Source organism: Siniperca chuatsi, linkage group LG18 (genome assembly GCF_020085105.1).
Source record: "Siniperca chuatsi isolate FFG_IHB_CAS linkage group LG18, ASM2008510v1, whole genome shotgun sequence".
Classification (NCBI taxonomy): domain Eukaryota; kingdom Metazoa; phylum Chordata; class Actinopteri; order Centrarchiformes; family Sinipercidae; genus Siniperca; species Siniperca chuatsi.
This window is the reverse complement of record NC_058059.1, coordinates 13,751,245-13,774,316: the sequence shown is the minus strand read 5'-3', so window position 1 is coordinate 13,774,316 and position 23,072 is coordinate 13,751,245. Positions and strand designations below refer to the sequence as shown.

Here is a 23,072-nt window from a genome sequence, read left to right as displayed (position 1 = left end):
AGGCAGACAGTAAAATCAAAATCCAACTATGATGCCATGAAGATCTGGAAGAGGTATTTACACAGCGTAATACTTTACCAAGTCCATCAGCAAGCAGTAAAAAGACAGTTGAGGTTAACAAAATGTTTAATTATACCTTGATTGTAGGTAACTGGAGCATAAAGATGGGGCGAGTTAAGCCCTTTGTCTATTTATAATCCTTTTTTTTGTTTCCAGCTTTGTGTTAGCAGAGAGTTTGTCCTTTTTTCTGATGACCATATAACATTAAATTATCTCATTTCCAAATGGACAACAATGCAAAACATGTCTCAGCACAATTCACTAACCCTCTATGTTCTGTGTTTGAAATCTCACAGCATCCTGTAGTGATTTCTTTAACATTAGAAAAAAAAAACTTAACTTTAAGGAGGAGAATGTAAAAAATATGCTTAGCAGTGGCCTCAACTTGGCCAGTGGCACAGTCTACCTTGGCTGCACAAACAATGGCAATCACTGACGTCAGGCAGCTAATCGGCTCCACAGTTCTGCAACTTGAACCACAGTGTAGCATACACTCAGCCTTGGACTAATTCTTTAGGAAAGCTTCAGACTTATCTATTTCCATTTACGTATACAAATCCTGACATGTTTACTGTGATGAAATCAGCTCATGACCTGGCTCCTTCTCACTCTTCTTCCATGCGCTCTTCTTGTCCCAAGTTCAGGAAAATGATCTCTTACTAAATCTAAGATCACGTAACATTTTACGTATTGCTGAATAAAAACAAGAGGCTCATCTTTCACACAAGCTCAACTGACCCTTTTTTATTCCTGAAGTAGAGGTTTAAGCTGTAACTCACATGTTTTTGTGCTGGTTTATTGGGGGCTCAGTCTGACATGAAATAGCACACTCTTGTGTTTATAGTGTTTTTGGATCAACCTGTTTTTCTTATCTTTTTTTCCCATTTTACCTCTGCAATTTGTTTAATCTGCATAATCTGGCATGAATAAAAATTAAGATAAACTAAAAACTTTCCTGGAAAGACAATGTCATTGTGACAATAGCAAGTGGAGCAACAACACCCTGCTGCACCTGAAGATACATAGGAATAGGGATTCATCATCCTCATAGAGTAAACCTCAGCAAGTCTAACAACACAGTAGAGACATGAAACACCATCTTAGCATCTTCAAGACCTTGTGGTGTTTGTTGTCTTCTGTAAAAATTCTTAAAAGTGGCTAAAATTTTAACAGGCATTTGCCATCATGTCCTATCTCAGGTACAGCCATGAAAGCCCGGATACCCTAATATGAAACAAATTGAAAATGAGGCACAAGTAGAAAGATCCACCGGGGACAGGACACTGGTATACCTTGACATCATAGTGTTGGTAGAGGTATGTCTCCTCTGCCTCCTACCTATCGACTTTATTAGGCAACTCAAAGAAGACAGAGAAAAGTGACAAAGATGGCATGTGACAAAGTTCCTGGACCAGAATCAAACATCATATTTACAGTCTGTGCATTAGAAGAGTGAATAACCAGGATGCCATTATGTTTACAAACCTTTAATAAAATACAGTCTGAAGTTTAATTTTCACCAACAACATTTCCTAATGGCCAATATGACTAGCCAGATAATATAGAAATATACAAATACTGTTAGCAAAGGCAGCACGTTTTACAGTCCTTATTTGTGCCAGAGTTTAAAGCAAAATTAGAAGCATTATTTGAAATGTTATCACTTTAAGAGAAACTTACTCGGCTCTGAAGAGATGATGTTGGTTTTCTGTGTCTTTCACACCTCTTGAGAATGCCTTCTGACCTTATGCTGTAAGACATCAGTGAATCTGAACCACAGACATGATATGTTTCATTTGAAATAGCAAGACCAAAGACAAACAACATTAGCAAGTTAAACAAATCCTTTCAAGAGAACTATAAATGTCCATTAACACTGGTGCAGTTTGTGGGAAAATGGCCCCAACAACCTGTGAACAATTATTAAGCATTAAAGTAGGTTGAGCTTGAAATCATTAAAGTTCTTCCAAATCATAATATTATACCGGTTCCAGTACAGCTCTCTAGTGACCAGCCATTTGGGATTTTCTATAAACATGTATAAAAAGTTTACAGTGCTTTCACTCTGTTCATATGAAATAACTGCATAAATATGTTTTGTCCTTCAACTGTGTATGAAAAGTGTTTCACACCATTATATTTCATTTCCAATGATTTCTTTGGCTTGCAGCAAAATGTTTGGTATCTTTTGCAGCACTGATGCTGAATATTGACCAGAGGCCTGCAACCATTCTGGAAAAATGATACTACGGATATTAAAGGCACAATCCGTAATCTAAATGTAAATGAAAGGGTAAACAACTACAAAGATTTAAAACAGAAGTAGAACCTGCCTATCACTGCCCAATTGATTTTTGTGTTTTTAATACAGAGACTAAAACTGAGAACAGCTAACAGTAATGTTTGTAAAGGTCTGATGTAAAACAGACCCATATTTTCAATCATGATCATCGAGAAAGACACCATTCATTATTTACATGGTCAAATAATTACAGATTGGGCCTTTAACGAACCCCTTTGTGATATCCTAAATTGAGTTTTAAATTGAGTCCAGGACCAATCCTTCAAGTTCATCTTAAGAACTTCTCAGTCCCAGTTCAGAGTGAAAGCCAATCACATGACTGAGGTAGAACTTTAAGTTCAAATAAGTACATAATCGATAAAAGGATAATTTACTCATTTTAATACTGCAGTAATAATGACAAGAGTAAAACTACATTAGAAATATGGGTAATACTGCAAATGAACTGTACTTTGGCTCCTTCTTAAGGTACGGAAAAAAGCTCTGACGGCATATTTTAGGAGAGGATTATAGAAATCAAGGTTTCCCCTGAGAGCATCTTGGATGAAAAGGTGCAGCAGTAAAGGGGTCATCCAGAGCTCTTCCCCCTATGGTCCAGGCATGCAGGGGCCCCACAGCTACGGAACCTACGGCGGCCTGCTGACCGATCCTGGAGACGACCCGGTGCACCGCCACCGGCTGCTGGAGCAGAGGCGTCTCCGAGGGCAGAGGACGGGCCCGAACAACAAGAGACTGAGGAGCAGGAGGAGATGATACTGGGACCAGGTGACACGGTTTGATGGGTTGAATATGCTGTGTGCCAGACTTAAATATGTGAGTGTTACTCGGAGCAGCTTTGGTGGTTTCCTGCCTCTTTCCAAACGGTGCCTGGAGGAAAACATCAGACGTCTCAGCAAGTTTATGAGACGTAGAAAAGGTGGAGCTGCTGAACGTCATCTTGCTTTCTTTTCCTGGTGTTTTAAAAGGGGCCAGCTGGAAGACATCAGAGGTGACTGAGCTGTTTGGGGGCTGGAACTGGGATACTTGGTTGACAGGTATAAAATGCAGGCTGGTAGAAGTAGCTGGTACTGCATGGTGTTGTAAGCTCCTCTCATCTGATGGAAACATGTGTTTATCATAGACACATGCAGCAGTTTTCTGCTGGATGCTCGGCCTTTGATTCTCCTTAGTGAACTGCACAGAAGCCGCAGTCCTAGCGGCTTGAGGTATATTACTGTTGAGCTCCCTCTCCGGGTCTGCATGTGGAAAAGATGGGAGAACGGTCAGAAATTAATATACATGCTTAAAAGCTTTGCTGACCTCTGATTCTCATGCATATTATAAAAAATATAATCGTTTGCGATTTATGATATTAACTATCACATTTTTGTTACCATATTTGTTTTATATGTTCTTGTGCTAATTTTGAGTTCTGGTGAGCTCTGGTGGACAATACAGTTGCATTCAATTCTATCCTATGTTTACCTGGACAATCTTTCTCAAGTGGATCAAAACCCAATGAACTGGTCAAAGGAAGTGAAAAGAAATCATAGTAAAGCAACATATTCCTATGTTCTTTAAATGGCATGTCCTGCATGGATGTTTATCAGCAAGCTCAGCTGGGTTATGTGAAAAATAGCCCAACCTATACTATTTTTAAAATTCTGAAATAACTGTTGATATGTATACTATACATATCTGAGCATAAACACAACAAGCATTTTTGATTAAGACCTTTTGAATTTGGAATTTTATTAGAGTTGTGACCAACATATGTACTGAGTGGGATTTTACAGTTGAAAAGTAAACTTCTCAGTGCTCTCTGGTGCATTTTTATTTAGAAATGAACCTAACCCACTCAGAAGCAGGTGTATACCTGACTCTGTCTGGACTCTTCTCCGGTTAGGAAAGTAAAAATAGTCACAAAAATGTAAAAAAGAAAAATGGATAGACATTTTTATGGGGCATGATGTTTGGTCTTACCTGAGTAGAATTTACCTATCTGAGCAGAATAAGAAATTGATTAGTGCATTACACAATTAAATCTACTATATTACCAAACCATATTATGCTACAAATTAACAAATCATTTACTAGATAATTTAAGTCCTTACTCCCTCACCCAAAGTACTTGGGTACAGATATCTTTGCATGCAAGTCTGAATAGAAGCAATTAAAAGAGTACTCCATCGATTTAGCATTACACTCCTGTAACATTGTCAGACTCACAATGGACACTTTAGGAAAAAAAGGACAAAATTCGATGCAGCAGATCCAGAGATATTGTCTTTTTTAAATTCCACATTCTTCTATCTTATCAAAACCTGGCACCTATATTAGCCATAATGCAACTCGACTGCTGACAGTTGGGTTGGAGATTTTGGTGTGTTTCTTCTTTCTAACTTCCTAACGTCTTTCTAACTCCACACCAACAGATTGTTTTAATTTTCAAACTTGTAGTCTTCAGTCTGACTTTATCAGAATTTATTGGACGCAGCTCCCTCTGGAGCCACATAAGGCTTTAAAGTTTTACAACTTTTTTCACATACAGTATACAGTAGTACTCCACAAGAAACTGATTTTAAAGGTCCAGTGTGTAGGATTTAGTGGCATCTAGTGGTGAAATTGCAGTTTGCAACCATTTGAATACCACTTGCCTCACCCTCCCCTTCCAAGCCTACAGGAGAAACTACAGTGGCTGCGAAACTTGCAGAAAACGGGAAAGGCCCTATCTAGAGCCAGTGTTTGCTTTGTCCTTTCTGGGCTACAGTAGAAACATGGCGGTGCAACATGGCGACCTCCATGGAAGGGGACCCGCTCCCTATGTAGATATAAATGACTTATTCTTAGCTAACGAAAACCCAACGATTCTTATTTTCCTAAATGTTACACATTGGACCTTTAAAAAGACTTTCTAAAGCAAAGTTGTTTAAAATGTGGAATATACTTGTAAATGGTAAAGTTTTTCCTTTTACTGAAAAAACATGGACATGAAACCAATATTCTGAACCCAATAATGACAAGGAAATCTTACAATCAATACTCAACACGTTGACATTCACATTTGTATTTTATTTGCCATCCCTTAATAATTCTTTAATCATCTCACAAAAATAGAAGGAGCACACGATACCACAGCTCTGACGCAGGCTTGGGCCATAAAGACAGGAGGCGTCTCCAGACACTCAATAGTATCAGATAATTGACAGCTTTCATTTTTGGCAAAACAACAGAGAAAATGAGGGGCTTCTGTTTCACATTAAGGACTAATCTCACTACCTGCTTGGCTTTACCGATTACAACAGCACATTGGCAGCTACAGGGAGAAAGCTCGGGAGTTGCATAGGTTCAAACAGTAACTGCAAATGATTAAGTTGTTCAGTGGAAGGATTATAAAGAGGATGATAAAAAACATAAGCCTTCAGTTGCACATGCAGTACCTACAGTAAAAGGTAACATTTTTCTTCTTCATTTTTTTTAAATTCCATATTACATGTGTATAAGTGGAATATATCCAATTAGTTTGTGTAAACCCATTCAGATGTGTGCACTTTGTCAGCATTAAACCACAATTCGACTGATTTGATTATCATTCAGAAATCTTGTTATGCTTAAATAATAAAACCAAAAAAAAACAATAAATCCTGATTATTTTAAGTTAGTCACCTCCAGAAAGAAAATTTTAAGTAGATCTCACAAAAAACATACTGTTCTATAAATGTTATTTGAAATCACTTTCTAACATGACAGAATGAAAAAAAGAGGTGGAGGACGTCTTCCCACTGTGATCATGCATGGGAAGCAAAACTTATTTGTTTGATCCTACAGAAACATTTATATTGCTGATTAGAGCTGATTTTTCAAACCCTGGACAGCTGACTCAATGCTGCTTGATAATCAAACCACTGCTACAGTACAGCAGCAGTATCATTCATTGTAACACTGGCAGATTAAACCTTTACACACTTCACAGAGCCCCTCACACATTACCTATCAGACAAATTCTCTTAACTGTAATATGGAGGCGGACAGTGAGACTGGGGAGCAGTAAGCCAATACGTATCCATCTCTCAGAGAGAGTGATGTAGCTCTGACTTCCTGAGAGAATTTAGGGGGGGGGGGCTGTGCTTTCAGAAGAGATTTTAATGACAATGTGACCCTCGCCATATTTGCAGCAAACAACAACACAAGTAGGCTACTGGAAAACACATCCAACAATTCTGACTCCACACACACACACACACACACACACACACACACACACACACACACACACACATACATACGTACTTATCATAACACTGTATACCAACACACACGAACATAACATTCAAAAACACTGCCATGCTTTTTGATATGAACTCTGATCACTAAAACCGGTAAAGCAAAAACAAAGCTTTACAAAGCACAATTTGAGAAAAAGTTCTAGTTTAGCTATGAAATGAAACAGGACTAAGATTCAAGAGGCTAAGCTCCCGCTTTCCAGAAAACTGCCAACTGTTTTGAATAAAAATATAATCCGTCATTGGTCCATGTAAACAAACATAACACAGGCTCACTTTCTTTTCACAAAGGAAGAGGAGGTGAAATATGACATGGGATTCAGCCTAATCTCCTGGTTGAACAAAGACTTATTATTATTATTATTGTTATGATTATCATCTATACATTTGAATGTACTGACAATAATTGAGTGGATATAACCAAGAAAAAAAAAAACCTTTCTCAACACACATTTCCACAAAGAGGAATGAAATATTTATATAGAATATTCTTCAATATTATTCAGTGATTATGGTGTTAAGAATCATAGATATTTTTTATTATAGACTAATATTTATTTCTTACATTCATTCTCTAACACTCTATTCATATTAACATTTATTAACAGGAAAACAATGTCATTTCTCATTCATATATACTGTATATCTATATCTATATATACTGTATATATATATCTATATAGTTATATATCTATATAGATATATAGCTTAATCTATGTAGATGTAGATATATATATGAGATTTCACAAGTAAAGCAATATGTTTTCCACAAGTAAAGCTGTATGACAATGATTTAATATATACACGGGAAGAATACCCAATTCTATGGTCTGGAAGAGCCTGCAGGGGTTGCAGATATCTATTTACATAAATTACGAGTAAACCAATGACAGGAATGTAGGAAAGATTGCACAATGCGGAATGAATGTTTCTGTTGATATTAAAAAAAAAAGTGCATGAGTGAGTGAAAATCATTTTTAAAATGCCATATTAGACTGTTTCTGTTAGGGCCAAAAAATGGCCTGAATAGTTGAATAAATGAATGGTCTCTCTATATATATAATAGCTACTGTATTTTTAATATTTCCTAGTACTGTTGATTATTCAAATTATTTTCATGATTTCATGCATTTTCTATTGATATGGCATACCGCCATAAACACTGTTAAATGACCCTGATTTGTCATTTAATTCCAAAACAACCTATTGCTTGCCTCATGGACAAAATAGTTTGGCTGATACATTTTCAGAGCAGAGTAGTTTGCTTCACAGATTATGTTATGGCACTTCACCGTTTAGTCTTATCAGGGAAACGTTTAGTGTCCTGCTCTTCTCTTCATCACAGTATGTTGTTTGTAGGACGTGTGGTTGTGGCTGTTTTGTTTCCAGATTGTAACTCAATTTGATTTAACTTTTTAGTCTAATCTTTAGCAGCTTTAAATTGTTAAAGATATTCCATCCAACAGCCCAGACAGACAGAGGTAACATTTATGCTACTGTGCAAATCAGGCTACATGAAGAAATTTCCCTTTTATAGAAGAAATAAACTGACCTCATTTAAACAAATGGTCATTTAACTTTTCCATGGTTTTACTTTAAAATGTGCAAATAAATCTGGGGAGGAGAATTTAAAAAGGCAAACAACGACAAATTCACTTGTGCACCATAATAACTACAACCACTTATAACTATGCCTATTGTACATTACAACAATGATCTTCTATTGTTCGCTATTAGACATAATGTAATATTGTTCAAACAAACGGGATAGCAATATTATATCCTGATTGACAGAAAGATGTAATGGTTAATCTTTAGAAAGGGTGATGTTAGTGTATTGGCCACTCTTTAACCAATGGACAATACTTGATGTGTAGAGACTACAACAAAGAGAAAATGTGAGAGAGAGGGTGAGAGATGAGAGGTGAAGAGAAGCCAGATAATGCAATCGATACGGCGGAGAGGACAGGAATGAAGAAGCACTGAAAGGCGAAGGCTGTTTCTACTGTAGGAACTAGAATGGAGATGACAGCCGGGGGTTGCAGGAAGCTAGCTATGACAACAGTGTTGATTGCCGTTATGCTATGCCAGTCTATAATCCAGTGTTACAGCTTCTACGGGGGGGGGGGGCGCCTACAAGTCGATGAGCTGGTCCACCAGCAGCAGGGAGCGGGCCAAGCTGGGCAGGCTGGATTCAGAGCCGCCACTGTTACTGCGTGAGTGGCCTCCTGAAACTGGCCGGAGAGACAAAGGGGGGAAGGTAGACGAATACAGGCAAACAGAGGGGGGGGGGGGGGAGCAGAGGAGCGGGAGTCACAACAAGCAAACACAGCAGTCAAGGAGGGGGAGAGAGGTCGAGGAAGAGAGAGAAAGAGAGGGCAGATTTTACCCATTTACTTCTTTTGGTTTTAAAACATTCTTAACCAATAGTGCACGCACCTGATCCTGTTATCAGTAGGTTTGACTATTTCATTCATTATTTAGCAAATCAGCATGCAACTGAGGGGAACCCAATGAACAGCCAATCCCTGTGTCTTTAATCCTGAAGACCAACTTGACCCACCTGTGCTTCCTTGTGGAGAATATAAAGACTAACCTTGGGAGTTCTTTCGGCCTGTGACGGGAATAGGATCAAACTCGTCCTCCGTGCTGGCCTCTGCACTGGCTTGCTGGGGCTCAAAGTCTGAGATCAGGAGAGACGAGTCTGCAGAGGATAAAAGAAACGTGGGTTGTTGATGTAATAGTATGAAAGCCCAATTGTGCCAGAAATGTTTTTTCCTCAATACCTTCGTCAACATGTGATAAAATCAGCAGTTACTGCAAAAAACACAATGAAGCGCTTCAGTGGTACAAAGCCCGTTAGATAAGATATTATGAGGAGAGATCAGTAGTAATTAGGATCATGCAGCTGGTGCACACAGTCAGGCTGTGATTCAGAGTTGTCAACAGCAGGCAAATGCCTTCGTCCAACAGCAGAGAACCAACAGCTAAACCACAGCTGTGGAGCTCTCCATTTGGGACACATGACATGGTTTGACAGATTATTCCATTCAAAAGAAGCACATAGCTTTTTTTTTTTTTTACTTTACTGTGAAACAGATATCATATTTAAGCAGGACCATCAATCGTACACAGGAAAACCATTATAGTGAATAGATAAAGTTTAGAATTTGATTTACTTGCCTTTAATATCGAAACTTTATGAAGTTATGAGGATAACCACAACATTGTCTGTGAAGATGAATTTGTGAAGCTGTGCTGGAAATGCTTCTGCTCCCACCCAGTGGTTGAAAACGTCCGCTTGCACAAAATGTCAGTAATGTTACATTGCACAGTGATGATGTTAACATCACCCTCACAAGAAGTTGGTAAGTTGGTGTAGTTTATCAGGGCTCTTTGCTCTGAGTTTGTTTTGGAGTTTTTCAACAAGTCCAATTGAAAATAAATAGCATTTTTTTGTCTGCTACAGCGTACATATCAGCTCTGTAAACCACACGTCCTGCGTTCTCCTTTGAGAAAAAAAAATCAGAAACCATAAGGGAGAAATTCATCAGTTCGTTGGAATACTGTTATGTATCTACGTAAATGGAGAACTTGTTTCCATACAGCAAATCAAATCTTTGCATTAAGTAGTAACTTCAGTGTTCTATCAAAGGCAGAGCAGACGGTCACACTTTGAACAACAACCCACATTAGCTTTCCTGCTAAAGTCTCCTTCTTATCCAACTTACAAACATGAACACACGTCTTGTCCTGCACCTTAGCTTGCTGAACGAGCCACCAAACAAACATTCAACAGATTTCTGATATTTCCCCCTTTTAATAACAAAAAAACTATTTTTAAAAATCAGGTTGACATTCTTTTTGACTGCAATAAGGGATGACTAATTGTGATTTCAGTTGTACTTTGATGAAACTTTCCTTTTCTGATCTGAAGGGTGCATAACAGTTGAAGATGAAATTTCTTTTTTTATAGCACAAACAACCATACAAGAACTATCTCTAAACAAAATACAGCAAAATACGGACACAAATGTGAAAGACAATATCTAATCAAAGCATAAGTAAACGAGACAAAGAATGTGACAAGCATTTGGTGGCAAAATGTGGCCCTTAATAGTTTTATATACTTGGTGCTATGGTACAGACACACTTCTGTCACTCATTAAAAACCACTGGGGTTAGATACTTCCAGTTTACCTGCTTTAGGCTGTGCACAGTTTCCAGACAACAGACTGAAATCATCCAAAGCAGAGGCAGCGGAGGTGGGAGCAGAGGAGACGGAGGAGGTGGCACTGCTCACTGCCGGAGGGGCAGACGGACCGGAGATCAGAGAGTCCAGGAGAGAGTCATCTGCAGTGAGAGGGTCTGGGATGGGTCCGGGGGAGCCGAAGGTAGACAGAAAAGAGGGTAAAGTTTAGTTATGGTTCAAGTACAAAGAAGACAAGGAGATATGACTCTTAAGATCTGCAGTGCTTCTAATATACATGCACTAACCTTCTGACTTTTTTTAAACAGTTATTTGCTTGTAACTCAAGAAGTTCTTAAAATGTGTTATTTATTCACATGTGACATCTTAAGTTTCTGTTTGCAGTTATGAAGAACACCAGAGTCACACTGCAGACACCTTAACTCCCAATAACGTTAAGCTGCACACCACAACATGAAAAGCACTCATGGTTTTTGTTTTGGGTCTTACCCTTAACTGCAAAAGCAACCAAAGAAATAAACAAATTGAGTACATTTTGGAGCACACACACACACACACACACACACACACCTTTTGCAGACTGTTCCACAGAGCCACCGAAGGGATCAGACAATGACAAGAGGTCAGGAAGCATGAGTGAAGACGTGTCAGGAGATTTTAGTCCTTCAATCAGCTTCTCTAAAGGCCAATGAAGTATCAGAGACATTTTATTACAACTAAGATCATACAAAGGTGTATTTGTGTGTACAGTATGGATCCACAGAGAGAGATATTTACCTGGTGCATCTGACAGTTCGAGGGTACAGAAAGGATCTGGGACAACCAACAGTGTGGCTCCTGACTCCACATCAAGAATGGCTGATGGTCTTTCAACTAGGAAACAAAAGCAGTGTTTTTGATTTTTTTCAGTTGGTGTGTTTCAATACAAATGGTAATTTAGGCCAGTTACAACAATTAATACAAATTTTAAGTGAAGTGAGTGTTTGTTATCTGTATCTGTGTGTACCATCATGTACCATGTGTGCTTTAAATCCAGTTTTTCAAACAGTATCAAATTTATCCACATCTACATAAACACAGCAATTCCGTGAGTGCATTTCATTAAATTCAACAGACCAAATGAGGAAACTTTATGAGCGCTCTCTTGCATGTTTTTAGACTGTGTGAGACTCTAAGAAACAGCATTACCTAATACAGTATATGAGCAATTCAATTCTCAAAGCTTTTCTTTCTTGTTAAAGGAAACATAAAAACATCAGCAGCTACATTTTCTGGGTACAGCAGCAACACTGCCAGATCTCTTTATTAACATCATTAGAGTAACTTTCATTTCTTTCATTCTGACCAAACCTTTTATTTTATTTATGTGATGCACATAGGTAGTGCTTGCTTTTGAAAGCTTTTTAAAGCTATCAGATTAATGGATCACGTGCATTAAGAGGTTAACCTCTTGGTTTGACATTACATTGTATTCCTTCAGATGGGTGCAGTACAATGCATTAAGTGGCATCAGTACACCAATGAGGTATTAAAGTGGGGAACAACTTATAATATTTTTACTGTAAATCTCAGTCTGAGCTACCTTGCCTCTTTATATTAGCTTTGTTTTGATGTCCACCAACTAGCATGCTATCTCATGCTAATGTCTACTTCACAGGTAAAACACATAAATAGCAGCATCACTGACGCACATGTTAAATATAAACCAGTGTGTTCCTGCTGTTGTTAATGAGCAGGTCTGGTTGGATGTCTTTAACAGGCTGGAGGATAATCAGAGTTTCACTCAGTTACTTGCCTTCTGAAAACTGGGTCTGTAGTTGATGTGTCACTGAACTGTGCCGCTATTAACCAACCGGGTTATCATGTGTTGTCAAAATGCACATGCATGTGCATCGTCCATGACGCGTGGTCCTTATCGCTCTGTGTGCTTGTGTTGTGTGTTTTAGCTACTGGTTAAAGAGTTAATACTGGAAATACAGAGAAATATTTGATCATGTTTGATTGTTTTTACAAAACATGCTCATACACAGACTGTGTGTCAGGTGTGTGTGTGCATTTGGATACAAATAGGCGCTAGTACAGCCTATGTGTGTGTATATATATATATAAGTTAAATAATAAAGTCCAAAGACACCATTTTTTGAGACAGAACCATGACATTCGATGGGAAATGTAGCTGTCTGTGTATCAGTTTCCATAATATACCTGACTTACAGTATTTTCTTTTATGAAAAATCTTAAATGGCCATAATTTAAAATTTGTTATGTCAGTCTGAACTGTGTTTGTAGGGACAGCGTGAGTTTGTGATGATGTCACTAAAGGGTCTGTGGAGTTTCATGGATCCAGCTCCATGTAGAAGAAAAACACTGATTCTGTTGACTAAGGGAAAAGTGACACATACCAGTTTCTTGGGGTGTAATGTCTACAGTTGAGGCCTGCAGGCCTGGTATCAACTCCTCACAGGATGTTGGCTCAATTTCTGAAGGTTGGTCTGGAAAAAAGGAAACTCCCAGTTATTAAAAGTTTATCACATATTAAAAATACGACATACATACATACATACCCACACAAACTTTACCAGTAGGCTTTTTGTCCTCAGTTTTGAATTCCTCTGCAGTGAGGTTGGAGAAGTTGTCATCGTCAAATGGGTTCCATGCAGGCTGTGTGGGGGTGTTGGTGGTGGCACCGCCAGACGCAACAACAGTGGGTCCAGCTTTGCTTTGGTCCTGGCCTGCATCACTAACACCAAGCTGAACAGGCTGGGCAGTGACTGGTTGAGATGTAAGTGATCTACAGGTAAAAAAAGGCACAAAATATCATAAATAAAACAAACAGGAGAAGACTTGAATTTGAACTATTCTCCAGGTTTGTTCCAGTACACGTGCCACTTACTGGTTGAGGGCAGCATCTCCATTAGCTCCTTGTGGCTGCTGTGAGGAGTCACTCACTGGGACTCCAGCAACACTGCCCGCTGAGGCGTCACTCGGTATGCGTTGGTGGCCTCGTTCTTCAGTTGTCTTTGGAGAAGCAGGTGGAGTCTGATCAAAAGGGGCATGGAGTGAAAATACGAAACACGGAAGATCAAGAAATATTTCATAGAAGATCTCACAAGTCACAGAAAGTCTCACAGCCAAATGTGTTGACAAACCATGTTATTAAACTTTTCATTTCGCTCACAATCACATTTTTTTGGGGCAATAAGTCTCAGACCAAAGAAACAGAAAAGTTAGAATGTAACAAAGAGGGATAGTAACTATTATTACAATAAATGGAAACAAGGAAAAATGGAAACAATTGAAGGATAGATGGATGAAGAGGCTAAGCCACGTAAAAGATTATGAACAAATAAAAAGGAAGGAAACATAATTCATTCTGACAGCTCTACAGTGATGATGATGTTCAGACACTGTGTGAAGCTGGATGGTGAGCAGAAGGCCACTTACTGTCTCAGCTGCTTTTTGGATGATCTCAGTGGAGGCAGGCTGAGCCTGGGCAGCTGATGGCTGAGTTATCTGCTGCTGCTGAAGAGATACAGGTGGCTGACCAGAGGCTGGTTTGCTGGGTGAAGACTGAGCTGCTGGCTGCTGAGCCTGGCCAGCCTGCTTGCGTCGAGCTGGGCGTTGAGGTGGAGCCGGGCTCAATGGAGACTGAGCTGCCTTCTGGGAGGTGGCACTGACCACAGAGGGAGGTGTGGTCTGTTGCTGAACTATTGGCTGTGCTTGTGGTTGGACTTCGGCCTTGGTCACTGGTGACACGACTGCTGCGGCTGTTGAAGTCTCTGCTCCTGTAGTTGCGGCCGGCTACACCGGCCATCACACAAAGATATGTGACAGAATCTGTTGTCACTCAAAAGGTTACATTTGCAAACCATCTTAGATAACTTTGTGCTCCAGGTCCCAAAAGCAACTGTGTGATTATATTTGTGTAGGGCCGATACAGATGGTTTCAGTGTAATTTGTCAGTATGTACCTGCTTCTGTGGAGCCGCAGCCTGACTTGAATTGTTTTGTGACTGGATGAGTGGCAGAACTGAAGTCTGTGCCTTCTGTGACTGCAGAGCTGCAGCTGGCTGAGAGAGGTCTAAGCTGACTCCTGTGGGACATTAAAAAGAGCACAGACTACACATTAATAACAGCATGGAAATGTTTTAATCTTAATACTTATTCAGATGCACAACAATGTAAATATCAAGCAACATAAATAGATTTTATCTGAGCATTTGTAATAATATTTGTGCATTGATAATATTAATCTTAAACAATCTACAAAATAGGGTTATATAATCTGGTAAATTGTAACAGGTACAAAAACTGATAAAGACAAGCAGCGTATCAGAGTGTGGAGAAAATCATTACATAATCACTTTGGGCCTGTGGTTAGATTGCTTTAATTTGCACGAGTCTTAACCTGCATGCTTGATCTGTTCCTGTTGAGAATTGCAGCATTCAATGTGTGCACAAAGGATTAGAGGGATTCCTGTCTTTATGCACATCTTTATTCAAAAGCTCATTTTCTTTTTCCTGTGGCACATAGGAGAATAAGGACAGAGTGCTGTACGTACCCACAGGCTGAGATGCACCACCAGGGAGATTAGCCCGCTTGCGAGGGGTGAGAGCAGCAGGCTGGATGGGGAGGATGCCAGCCACAGGCTGGGTATGGGCTGCTTTGGGCCTCTGGCGAGGGGTGATGGAGGTTTCAGTGGTGGGAATTGGATCTGTCAGTCTGGCAACAAAGGGAGCATGTTAGCCCTCTTGTTAATCGTGGCAAATAATGTTAACATAATTATTTAATGAGTATCAGAATACTGACTGTGCCTAATTACTTCCACAAAATGAAGTGTTACTACTGTAATACAATGTAAGCAGGTCATGCTTGCCTGGGCTTAGTCTGGCTCTTCTTTGCTGCAGCAGCCTCGCTCGCTTTGATTGGCTCAGGAAGTTTAGAAGGAATTGGAGAATTCTGGATTATGGAAAAAAAACAAAACAAAATCTATGTTGAATTTACACAAGACAGCAGTTTCAATGACAATGGTACACAAACAAAATTTGACATTGAAAACTTTCTGATTCTTGCAGTTGGCAGTGACAATGAAGGATTTCATCAGTGCTAACAAGCATTTTCTACTGTATGCAACTGATGACTTGATGCTGATTTTCCTCCCACAGTGTGACAACTGGTTGGTTGGGTCTCAGGCAGAGACCCCATAGCAGATTCCACTGAATACGACATGAAAATCAATTCCTGATGAGAGAAAGCCAAGCAAATCCAAATATTTCAGCTGACGCTGGTGCTGAGAGAGACTGACCGTCACATTCTGAACAGGACAGGTCCGCTGAGCTAGTTTAAATGCAAAGTAGGACACCTGGTAGATATCTGGTCTTTTGTCTGGCTCTGGCTCCAGCATGTATCCTGAAAAAACACCACGAAGAAACAAGAGAGTGAAACTCAAAAGGTGGAGAGTTACGAAAGTCATAAAGTAGCTTCAACCACAAGTGTATGTCTTTGTGAAAACTGAATTTGATGTTGTTGAGAACATTAATTAATGTTTAAGAAGGACTAACGAATGAGGCAGTGAAGATCATAAGAGTAGCGGGAGTTATCTGGTATGGTGAAACTGCCATCACAGATGGCCACCTGGCTTTCACCAAAGGGCAGAGTGAAGAAGCACAACTTGTACAGCAAACAGCCCAGCGCCTGGAGAAGACAACCGCATGCACACCCCGCCACACCAAACACAAACAAAGACAGAAGAGAAGACAAGAGAAGAGAAGACAAGAGAAGAGAAGAGGAGAGAAGATTATTCAAGAACAACAATGACACACAGTTAGTCACAAAACAAATACCTTTGCCCCTCTAAATACCAGCTGGTATAAGGCATTCAGTCACATCGCAGAAGCAAAAGTTTTGGCTTCCAAGCTTAACAACCTTTTAACTTTTTTAAGAACAAACAATCACTAAAATTAAAAATACATCTGCTACTTAACATACCAAAAGACATGAAGACCTGTTTTAGTGATCATGGGCCATTATGTCAAACTTGGGTTCTAAAACACCCAGTAACTGTGAATGATAGGTATACTATAATCCAAACTTTTATTGTGTTTTACAGAAATGGAGGCTATAGTTTTTACAAGATATATACAGTATTACTGTTACTGCTCTATGAGCCTGTATAGACGTCTGTCCTCTTCACTCACCCAGACATCTGCTTTTGTGGTAATAATCTTGTTGTTGTAGAGGTTCACCATCTCAGGGGCACGGTATGATAAAGTGGTGTACCTGAAAGAAAATAGGAATTAATTAGTTATGTGTTCATAAATGTGCATAAATGTGAATGAAAGTAGTGATTTTATCCATTACAAATTACATTTTGCATCAAGCAAAACCCATATTGCACACACATCAAAATATTTACAGTGCTGTGCAGAACCCTACAGTCCATATGTGGATGAGGTGAAAAATTCAATTTGTCTACCAAAAACAACAAAAGCTGCTCATGAATGAAAAACTGCTGACAGTTCCTGTGCAGCCATACCTAAATGGAGTGCTAATGAATGAAAGCTGCAAATATCGCCAAAGCAGACGAAAAGAGGCACAAACTTTTTGATCTCTTCCTCCACGGCGGCCACTCCTTCAGTCTGTGGGCTCTGGAACTTGTTAGTGGCGCTGCCAAAGTCACACAGCACATAATGACCCTTGTCATGCAGGAGGATGTTCTCCACCTGTAGATATACAAGAGAGGAGACTCACACACAGTCACGTACATGTAGAGCTGCTTTGTCTGAGGACAACATGAATGGACCCAATTTGGATATTAAGTGTTAGGAGGTGAGGTGCAGTAATTGACTCATTCTGCCAAGTCAATATTATGACATGCAGATTCAAGTCAGAGTCAAAACTGGCATGTTCCTTTTATTATGCTCTAACACACTCTGACACACACACCTATCACTTTCAGTTTTTTTATGCAAGAAATCAAGAAATCTGCACAGCAATGAAAAGTCACGTGTCCATATGGAGAAAAAAATCTACTGAGTGACAGTAACTTAAAATTAATGCGACGACAACCACACTGCAGTCGACTGGGCTCTGCAGAAATGGAACGGTATTTGAAGTATTTTGACAACTGACAATCTCCTCTCCCCTCCTATTAGAGCTTTCCATAATTAAACGCAGCTTCAACTCACGCAAACACATCAATCATGATTCTTCTAAAGACTTCACAGCCTGGTGATCTACAGTAGGTGTTGCCCCTCCGTTAACACAGAAGGGGCTGCCTGTCCTATCCTACGTACTGCAGAGCAGAGCATTGCACAAAGAACACAAGTGGCAAAATGTGTCACCTTGAGGTCTCTGTGGATGATGGGTGTCTTGCGCTGGTGCAGGCGAGAAACAGCATCACAGGTGTCACAGAAGATCTGCAGCACTTCGGCCTCAGTGAAACCAGTCTGCAGCCTCTGATTCATCAAATTGACCACCTGCCCCCCTGCAAAATAATATCCAATTGTGCAACCGCACATGACAGTTTGTTTAGTTTTCATCATTCGACAGCACAATCATACTGCAACACTAATTCATTTTGAAACTGAAAGTGCTACCCAAAGTCAAATTCTTTCAGTAATAAAAGCATGTGGTTGCAGCCACATCACCATTTTCCTTTCAGCACTCACCCTTGCAGTAGTCCATAAGTATGAGAACCTCCCATACATCCCTCGATCCCATAGCTGTAATATTGGAGTCCAGATAACCAACAATATTCTTGTGGCCGACGAGGTCTTTCTACAAGAACACAAACACACATTCAAGAGCATTAACGAACCACTGTGCATAAAGTTTGTACCATCTTGGTTGGAGTGTGGAAGTCTTTTATAATGACTTGATTTTCTACTTTGAATGAATCAGAAAAGATTATTTAGCAACACAAAGAAAAGACGGAACAGGAAGGAAATATTTCCATAGTTTGCTGCAAAGAGGTAATAAGAATTTGAATGCCATAATCTTTTCATTCAATCTGCTCAGTGTTTTGTGATGCAGTGTGAGGCCATCACCTGCAGAGGGAGCTGCAATGGAGAGCTGAAATCAGGAACCTATTAGGTAATGAAAAAATGTCAAGCACTGCAGCTGAGGTGAAGCATTGTCTGTCTGCCTATGAGTGTGTGTGTGTGTGTGTGTGTGTGTGTGTGTGTGTGTGTGTGTATATATATATATATATATATATATATATAAAGAGAGGGGGTGGGTGAGTGAGAGAGAGAGAGATAGAGAATGAATGAGACTGAGAGGTAAAGAAAATCCGTCATTTGATGAAGTAGAATGACACCAGACATCATCTTTGGACCACATTCTCTGTTAGTGTTGGTTTCTGAAGCAAAACTAGGCCCCCAGTTGTTAAAATGTACTGTATGTAATTCTGTCAAATGTTTATACAATCAGCCACTTTTTTGTAATTTGACCATCCAATGCTTCCTTCCTTCCTTCCTGAGTGTTCCTTCAGACAGAAAACAACAAATTGTGTGTGTGAACTGAATGAATGTTGGAGTCCAGCTACAGAAAATACCTCAAAACCAAGAAATAACTCTTCAAGACTGCTGATGGAATATTTACATTTTGTGGTAGGCTACCAGGGCATTCATGTCTATTCACTAAATAAAACCCAGTTCTATTTTTACCAGGTCAAGAGGTTGGATAATACAGAACCTGTCTTCGTTTTTACCAGCATGTGATCCTTACAAACATTACGCATTAACAAATATTATGGCAGGGACACATTCAGCTTTATGTTGTTGTACAAGCAAACAGACAGCTTTTGTTGTAAATTTGTCAAAGACCACACAGCGGAACAACTAGAGCTTCAGAACTAGAATTTCCTTTTTACCAATCTCAACAATGAATGCTGAATAAAATAACATCTCATCAAGAACTAGACGGTCCTTTAAGAAGTGATGTTCATACAAATAACCCCTACAACTCGTTCTACAATACATCTCAGGAGGAGAGAAGAACGTGTAAGACAAAACTATGAAAACAAAAACAAAACACACCAAGAACCAGATGAATAAATACAGCACAACCATCCAAACAACCCTGCTGCAGGCCATGTGTGTACCGATTTCAGCACTTGTTCTTAGTTATTCTGAACAGAATAGAGAACTTGCATCTGTGGATTTCTTTGAAATTTCCAGGCACAACTTGAGTTTCAGAAGACATTTGTTTTGTAGTTGCCTTCACATGTGGTTTATAACCCCCACAGAAAATCACATGATGCTCAGTGTGAGAACAAGCAGAGAAATATTTAATCTCAGCAACTCACCATTATTTGAATCTCGCGTTTGCACACCTGCAGATCATGTTCATTGTTGACATACATCCTCTTCAGGGCACAACGCACCCCTTGATTTGTTCGCACAAGGAACACAATTGCAAAACCGCCTGCAGGATTGAGAAAGAGACCAAATTAAACTGTTGGTTCTCAAAGAGATGACAGACATATCACCAAAACCCTGACAGTGGGCAAAAACCTGGATGCACACTACAACATAATTACCAGATTTAACTACAATCAATACAAAATGTATTTAAGATTTAGGTGAAACTCTAGAATTACATCATTCTCACAAGTTTCCTTAGGGCATCATGATTTTGGAAATTTAGCTGACAAGCTAATTTTCACAATTACTTACACAACTGTTGCAATTTGTATCCATGTAGAATTACATCAATAAGGACGATCAGGACCAAATGGTGCAGCCTTATAGCGTTATCTATTAGTCATGTCATTGCTGCAGGGTTTATGTAGAGGCCTACATTAAGGCCTAACCATCTGGTATAGCTCAGACCACAAATTCACTTTGCCGAGTTTAGTTGTGACAGAGTCATCAATTTCAGGCAGACATTGCGGCTTATACTACATCCTCAACTTGACATGTGTGAAATGGTATTGTGTGGCACTGTAGCACTATAAATCTGCAAGAAATACCTATGAACATGTGTGCAGGTTGAGGCTGAGGGTTTGCATCCACTACTGATGCAAATATTGAAGTAGCAGACATTCTGATCAGCTGTACAACACGGTCTTCCTTCATTATTGACATACTGGACACTGGATTTGAAAACCTTGACTACCTGGCGGCCTGACGCACTGATTAACGCAGTATGGCCGACATAATTACCACAGTCTATGGTTAAGATAATAATAATTGCTTATTTTTCTTATGTTCAGTCAAAAGTCAGTAGAGTTAAGGAATGTCTGAGTGTGACATGAGTCATTAAGAGTATTTACCAGAAGCATCAGTGCAATGTTCTCTTGTTCAGTTCTTAAACTGTACTTGCATTATGCAGTCCGTACAAAATCTACCAGGTCCTGCTGGCTCACATAATGTTCAAAGAAAGTGTTTTACTTATTCAAAACACTAGAAATAGAATATAATAAGAAAACAATTGTATTGTATAGGTTTACAATGATGACTAAAATGACTTTGTTTTGGTCAAATGTAGGCCTCCACTTCAGCATCAGTAATTTGGTGCTGATGCCCAACAGTCCTAGAAAGTGCCTACCCCTGGTATCTATAAAGAAATCCAACAATCATGTGTGATCTACAGCTTGTACTGTATGCTAACCCCTCATTCATTCATTTTAAAGGGATCATGACTGCTCTAACTGTGAGGCACCAGGTCTCCATCTCCTTGAATCACACTTCTGAATCATACAACAGCTAACAGGAAACTGTTGTGTTAGTCAGAGAACAGCTGAGAGACAGCACTAGGCCTCTATTTTGCATTTATGTATCCAAGATACATAGATTAACCCCCGTCATTCCTGTGGGGATGGCATTAGGTTACATCCCTATTCTGTTATGTGACTCACGCACCTGGCTTGAGCATGCAGGACCACACACATATATACTCTTCAACATCATGCATGAAAATAAAAGGAGAAAACAAACAAATGGCACCAGATGGCCTGTGCAACCCCTTCTCACCTTCAGCAATGATCTCGTCAACAGTGACTTGGTGCCGTCCGACAGTGAAGGCTCTGCCAATGAAATTTCCGCCTGCATGACTGGACCCAGAGCTGCCACCTCCTCCTCCAGAACCAGGCCCGGAGCTCACCAACTCCCGACGAGAATCAAAGAACTTCCTCATGTTGTCGAAATGACAGGAGGAGTATTTGAGGAGTCAATCACAGAAACACAAGACGAACTGCTTGTTTCCTGTGCAGTGAATTATTGCACTGATGGATAATGCAGGTCAGATTGTGAACCTAACGAATCCGAAGTCTTTTTTGCAGCCTCAAAACATGCAGTGATGCCTTTGTCACTTATGATGTTGCGACAACCCAGATTTGTGGTGCCAAATTTCCCATTTGCTTGCCAACACAAGCCAGTTGGTGATAGCTAGAGCGGTTGCGAGTAGCTGTTATGTAAGTGAATTACACCACCCAGGAGGCTAAAGCATCTCCGGAGAAAGTATTTCTTTAGCTATCCATCCAGCTGCTCATGGTCGGCTGCTGCTGATGATAACATTAGGTCCCTCTCCATCTCGTCCAACCATTACCAAGCTAGCTAAGTGCTAGCTACTTACGCGCTATGACATTTCGTGTAAGGTTATCCAGGTTATCCTCTGAAGATAATGTCTTCGAGTGCGATGTATCCGACGTGTAACTTGTATGATAGCGCTGCCCGAAAAAATCTTTCCATCCTCAGTCAAGTGAAGCAACCGTTTGATGGCACATAGCTGCCCATCTAGCTATATAATTGCTTCCATTTACGATAAAACTATGATTTTTAATAAGCTAACGCTTTAGCGCGATGCAGCCTTCCATCAACACAAACAAGCGCAGAGTCGACAGGAAACTACAGCCTCCGTCTGTTGCAACTGTGGCTGCAAATGAGAAACCACAGAATTTGACATCTACCAAAACATCAGGCAGAGGTTTCAACCCAGCAGCCTAATCTCTGCAACCATAGCAATCTTTGGCTGCCAGCGATATCGCAACATCCTAGCTGTTGCTGTTGACGCGCGGACGGAATTAAGGGTATTGTAGTTCAGAGCGCATCTGCAGCCTCCCCTCCCCCTCGCGGATGTGGTCATATGCCGCGTTCAGTCAAATCGGTCAGCCCGAGCAGTGTGGAAAACCGTTCAAACTAGCTTATACATAGTGTGATATATATACATATATATATATATATATATATATATATATATATATATATATATATATATATATATATATATATGT

General features: G+C 39.8%; 1 protein-coding gene across 5 annotated transcripts; it reads right to left on the bottom strand.

Annotated features, from left to right (window-relative positions):
* Positions 1–1,531: 1,531 nt before the first annotated feature.
* On the bottom strand, positions 1,532–22,889 carry LOC122865345 (AP2-associated protein kinase 1-like). Of its 5 annotated transcripts, none has more exons than XM_044173638.1 (20): positions 21,814–22,888; positions 20,145–20,263; positions 18,505–18,613; positions 18,178–18,320; positions 17,435–17,556; positions 17,032–17,113; positions 16,396–16,528; positions 16,140–16,243; positions 15,711–15,793; positions 15,396–15,556; positions 14,805–14,926; positions 14,279–14,635; positions 13,728–13,873; positions 13,399–13,625; positions 13,237–13,326; positions 11,612–11,707; positions 11,405–11,512; positions 10,825–10,992; positions 9,221–9,328; positions 1,532–3,597 (listed from the first exon to the last, which is right to left on the bottom strand). In XM_044173638.1, exons 1-20 carry the CDS (start codon positions 21,974–21,976, stop codon positions 2,879–2,881), a joined length of 3,360 nt encoding a protein of 1,119 aa, XP_044029573.1. In that variant the 5' UTR covers positions 21,977–22,888; the 3' UTR covers positions 1,532–2,878. The 5 variants fall into 5 exon arrangements, with proteins under 5 accessions (XP_044029573.1, XP_044029574.1, XP_044029575.1 ...); XM_044173639.1 differs by having other exon boundaries at positions 13,414–13,625; positions 21,814–22,887; XM_044173642.1 differs by lacking the exon at positions 1,532–3,597 and adding an exon at positions 5,393–8,858 and having other exon boundaries at positions 21,814–22,885.
* Positions 22,890–23,072: the final 183 nt, after the last annotated feature.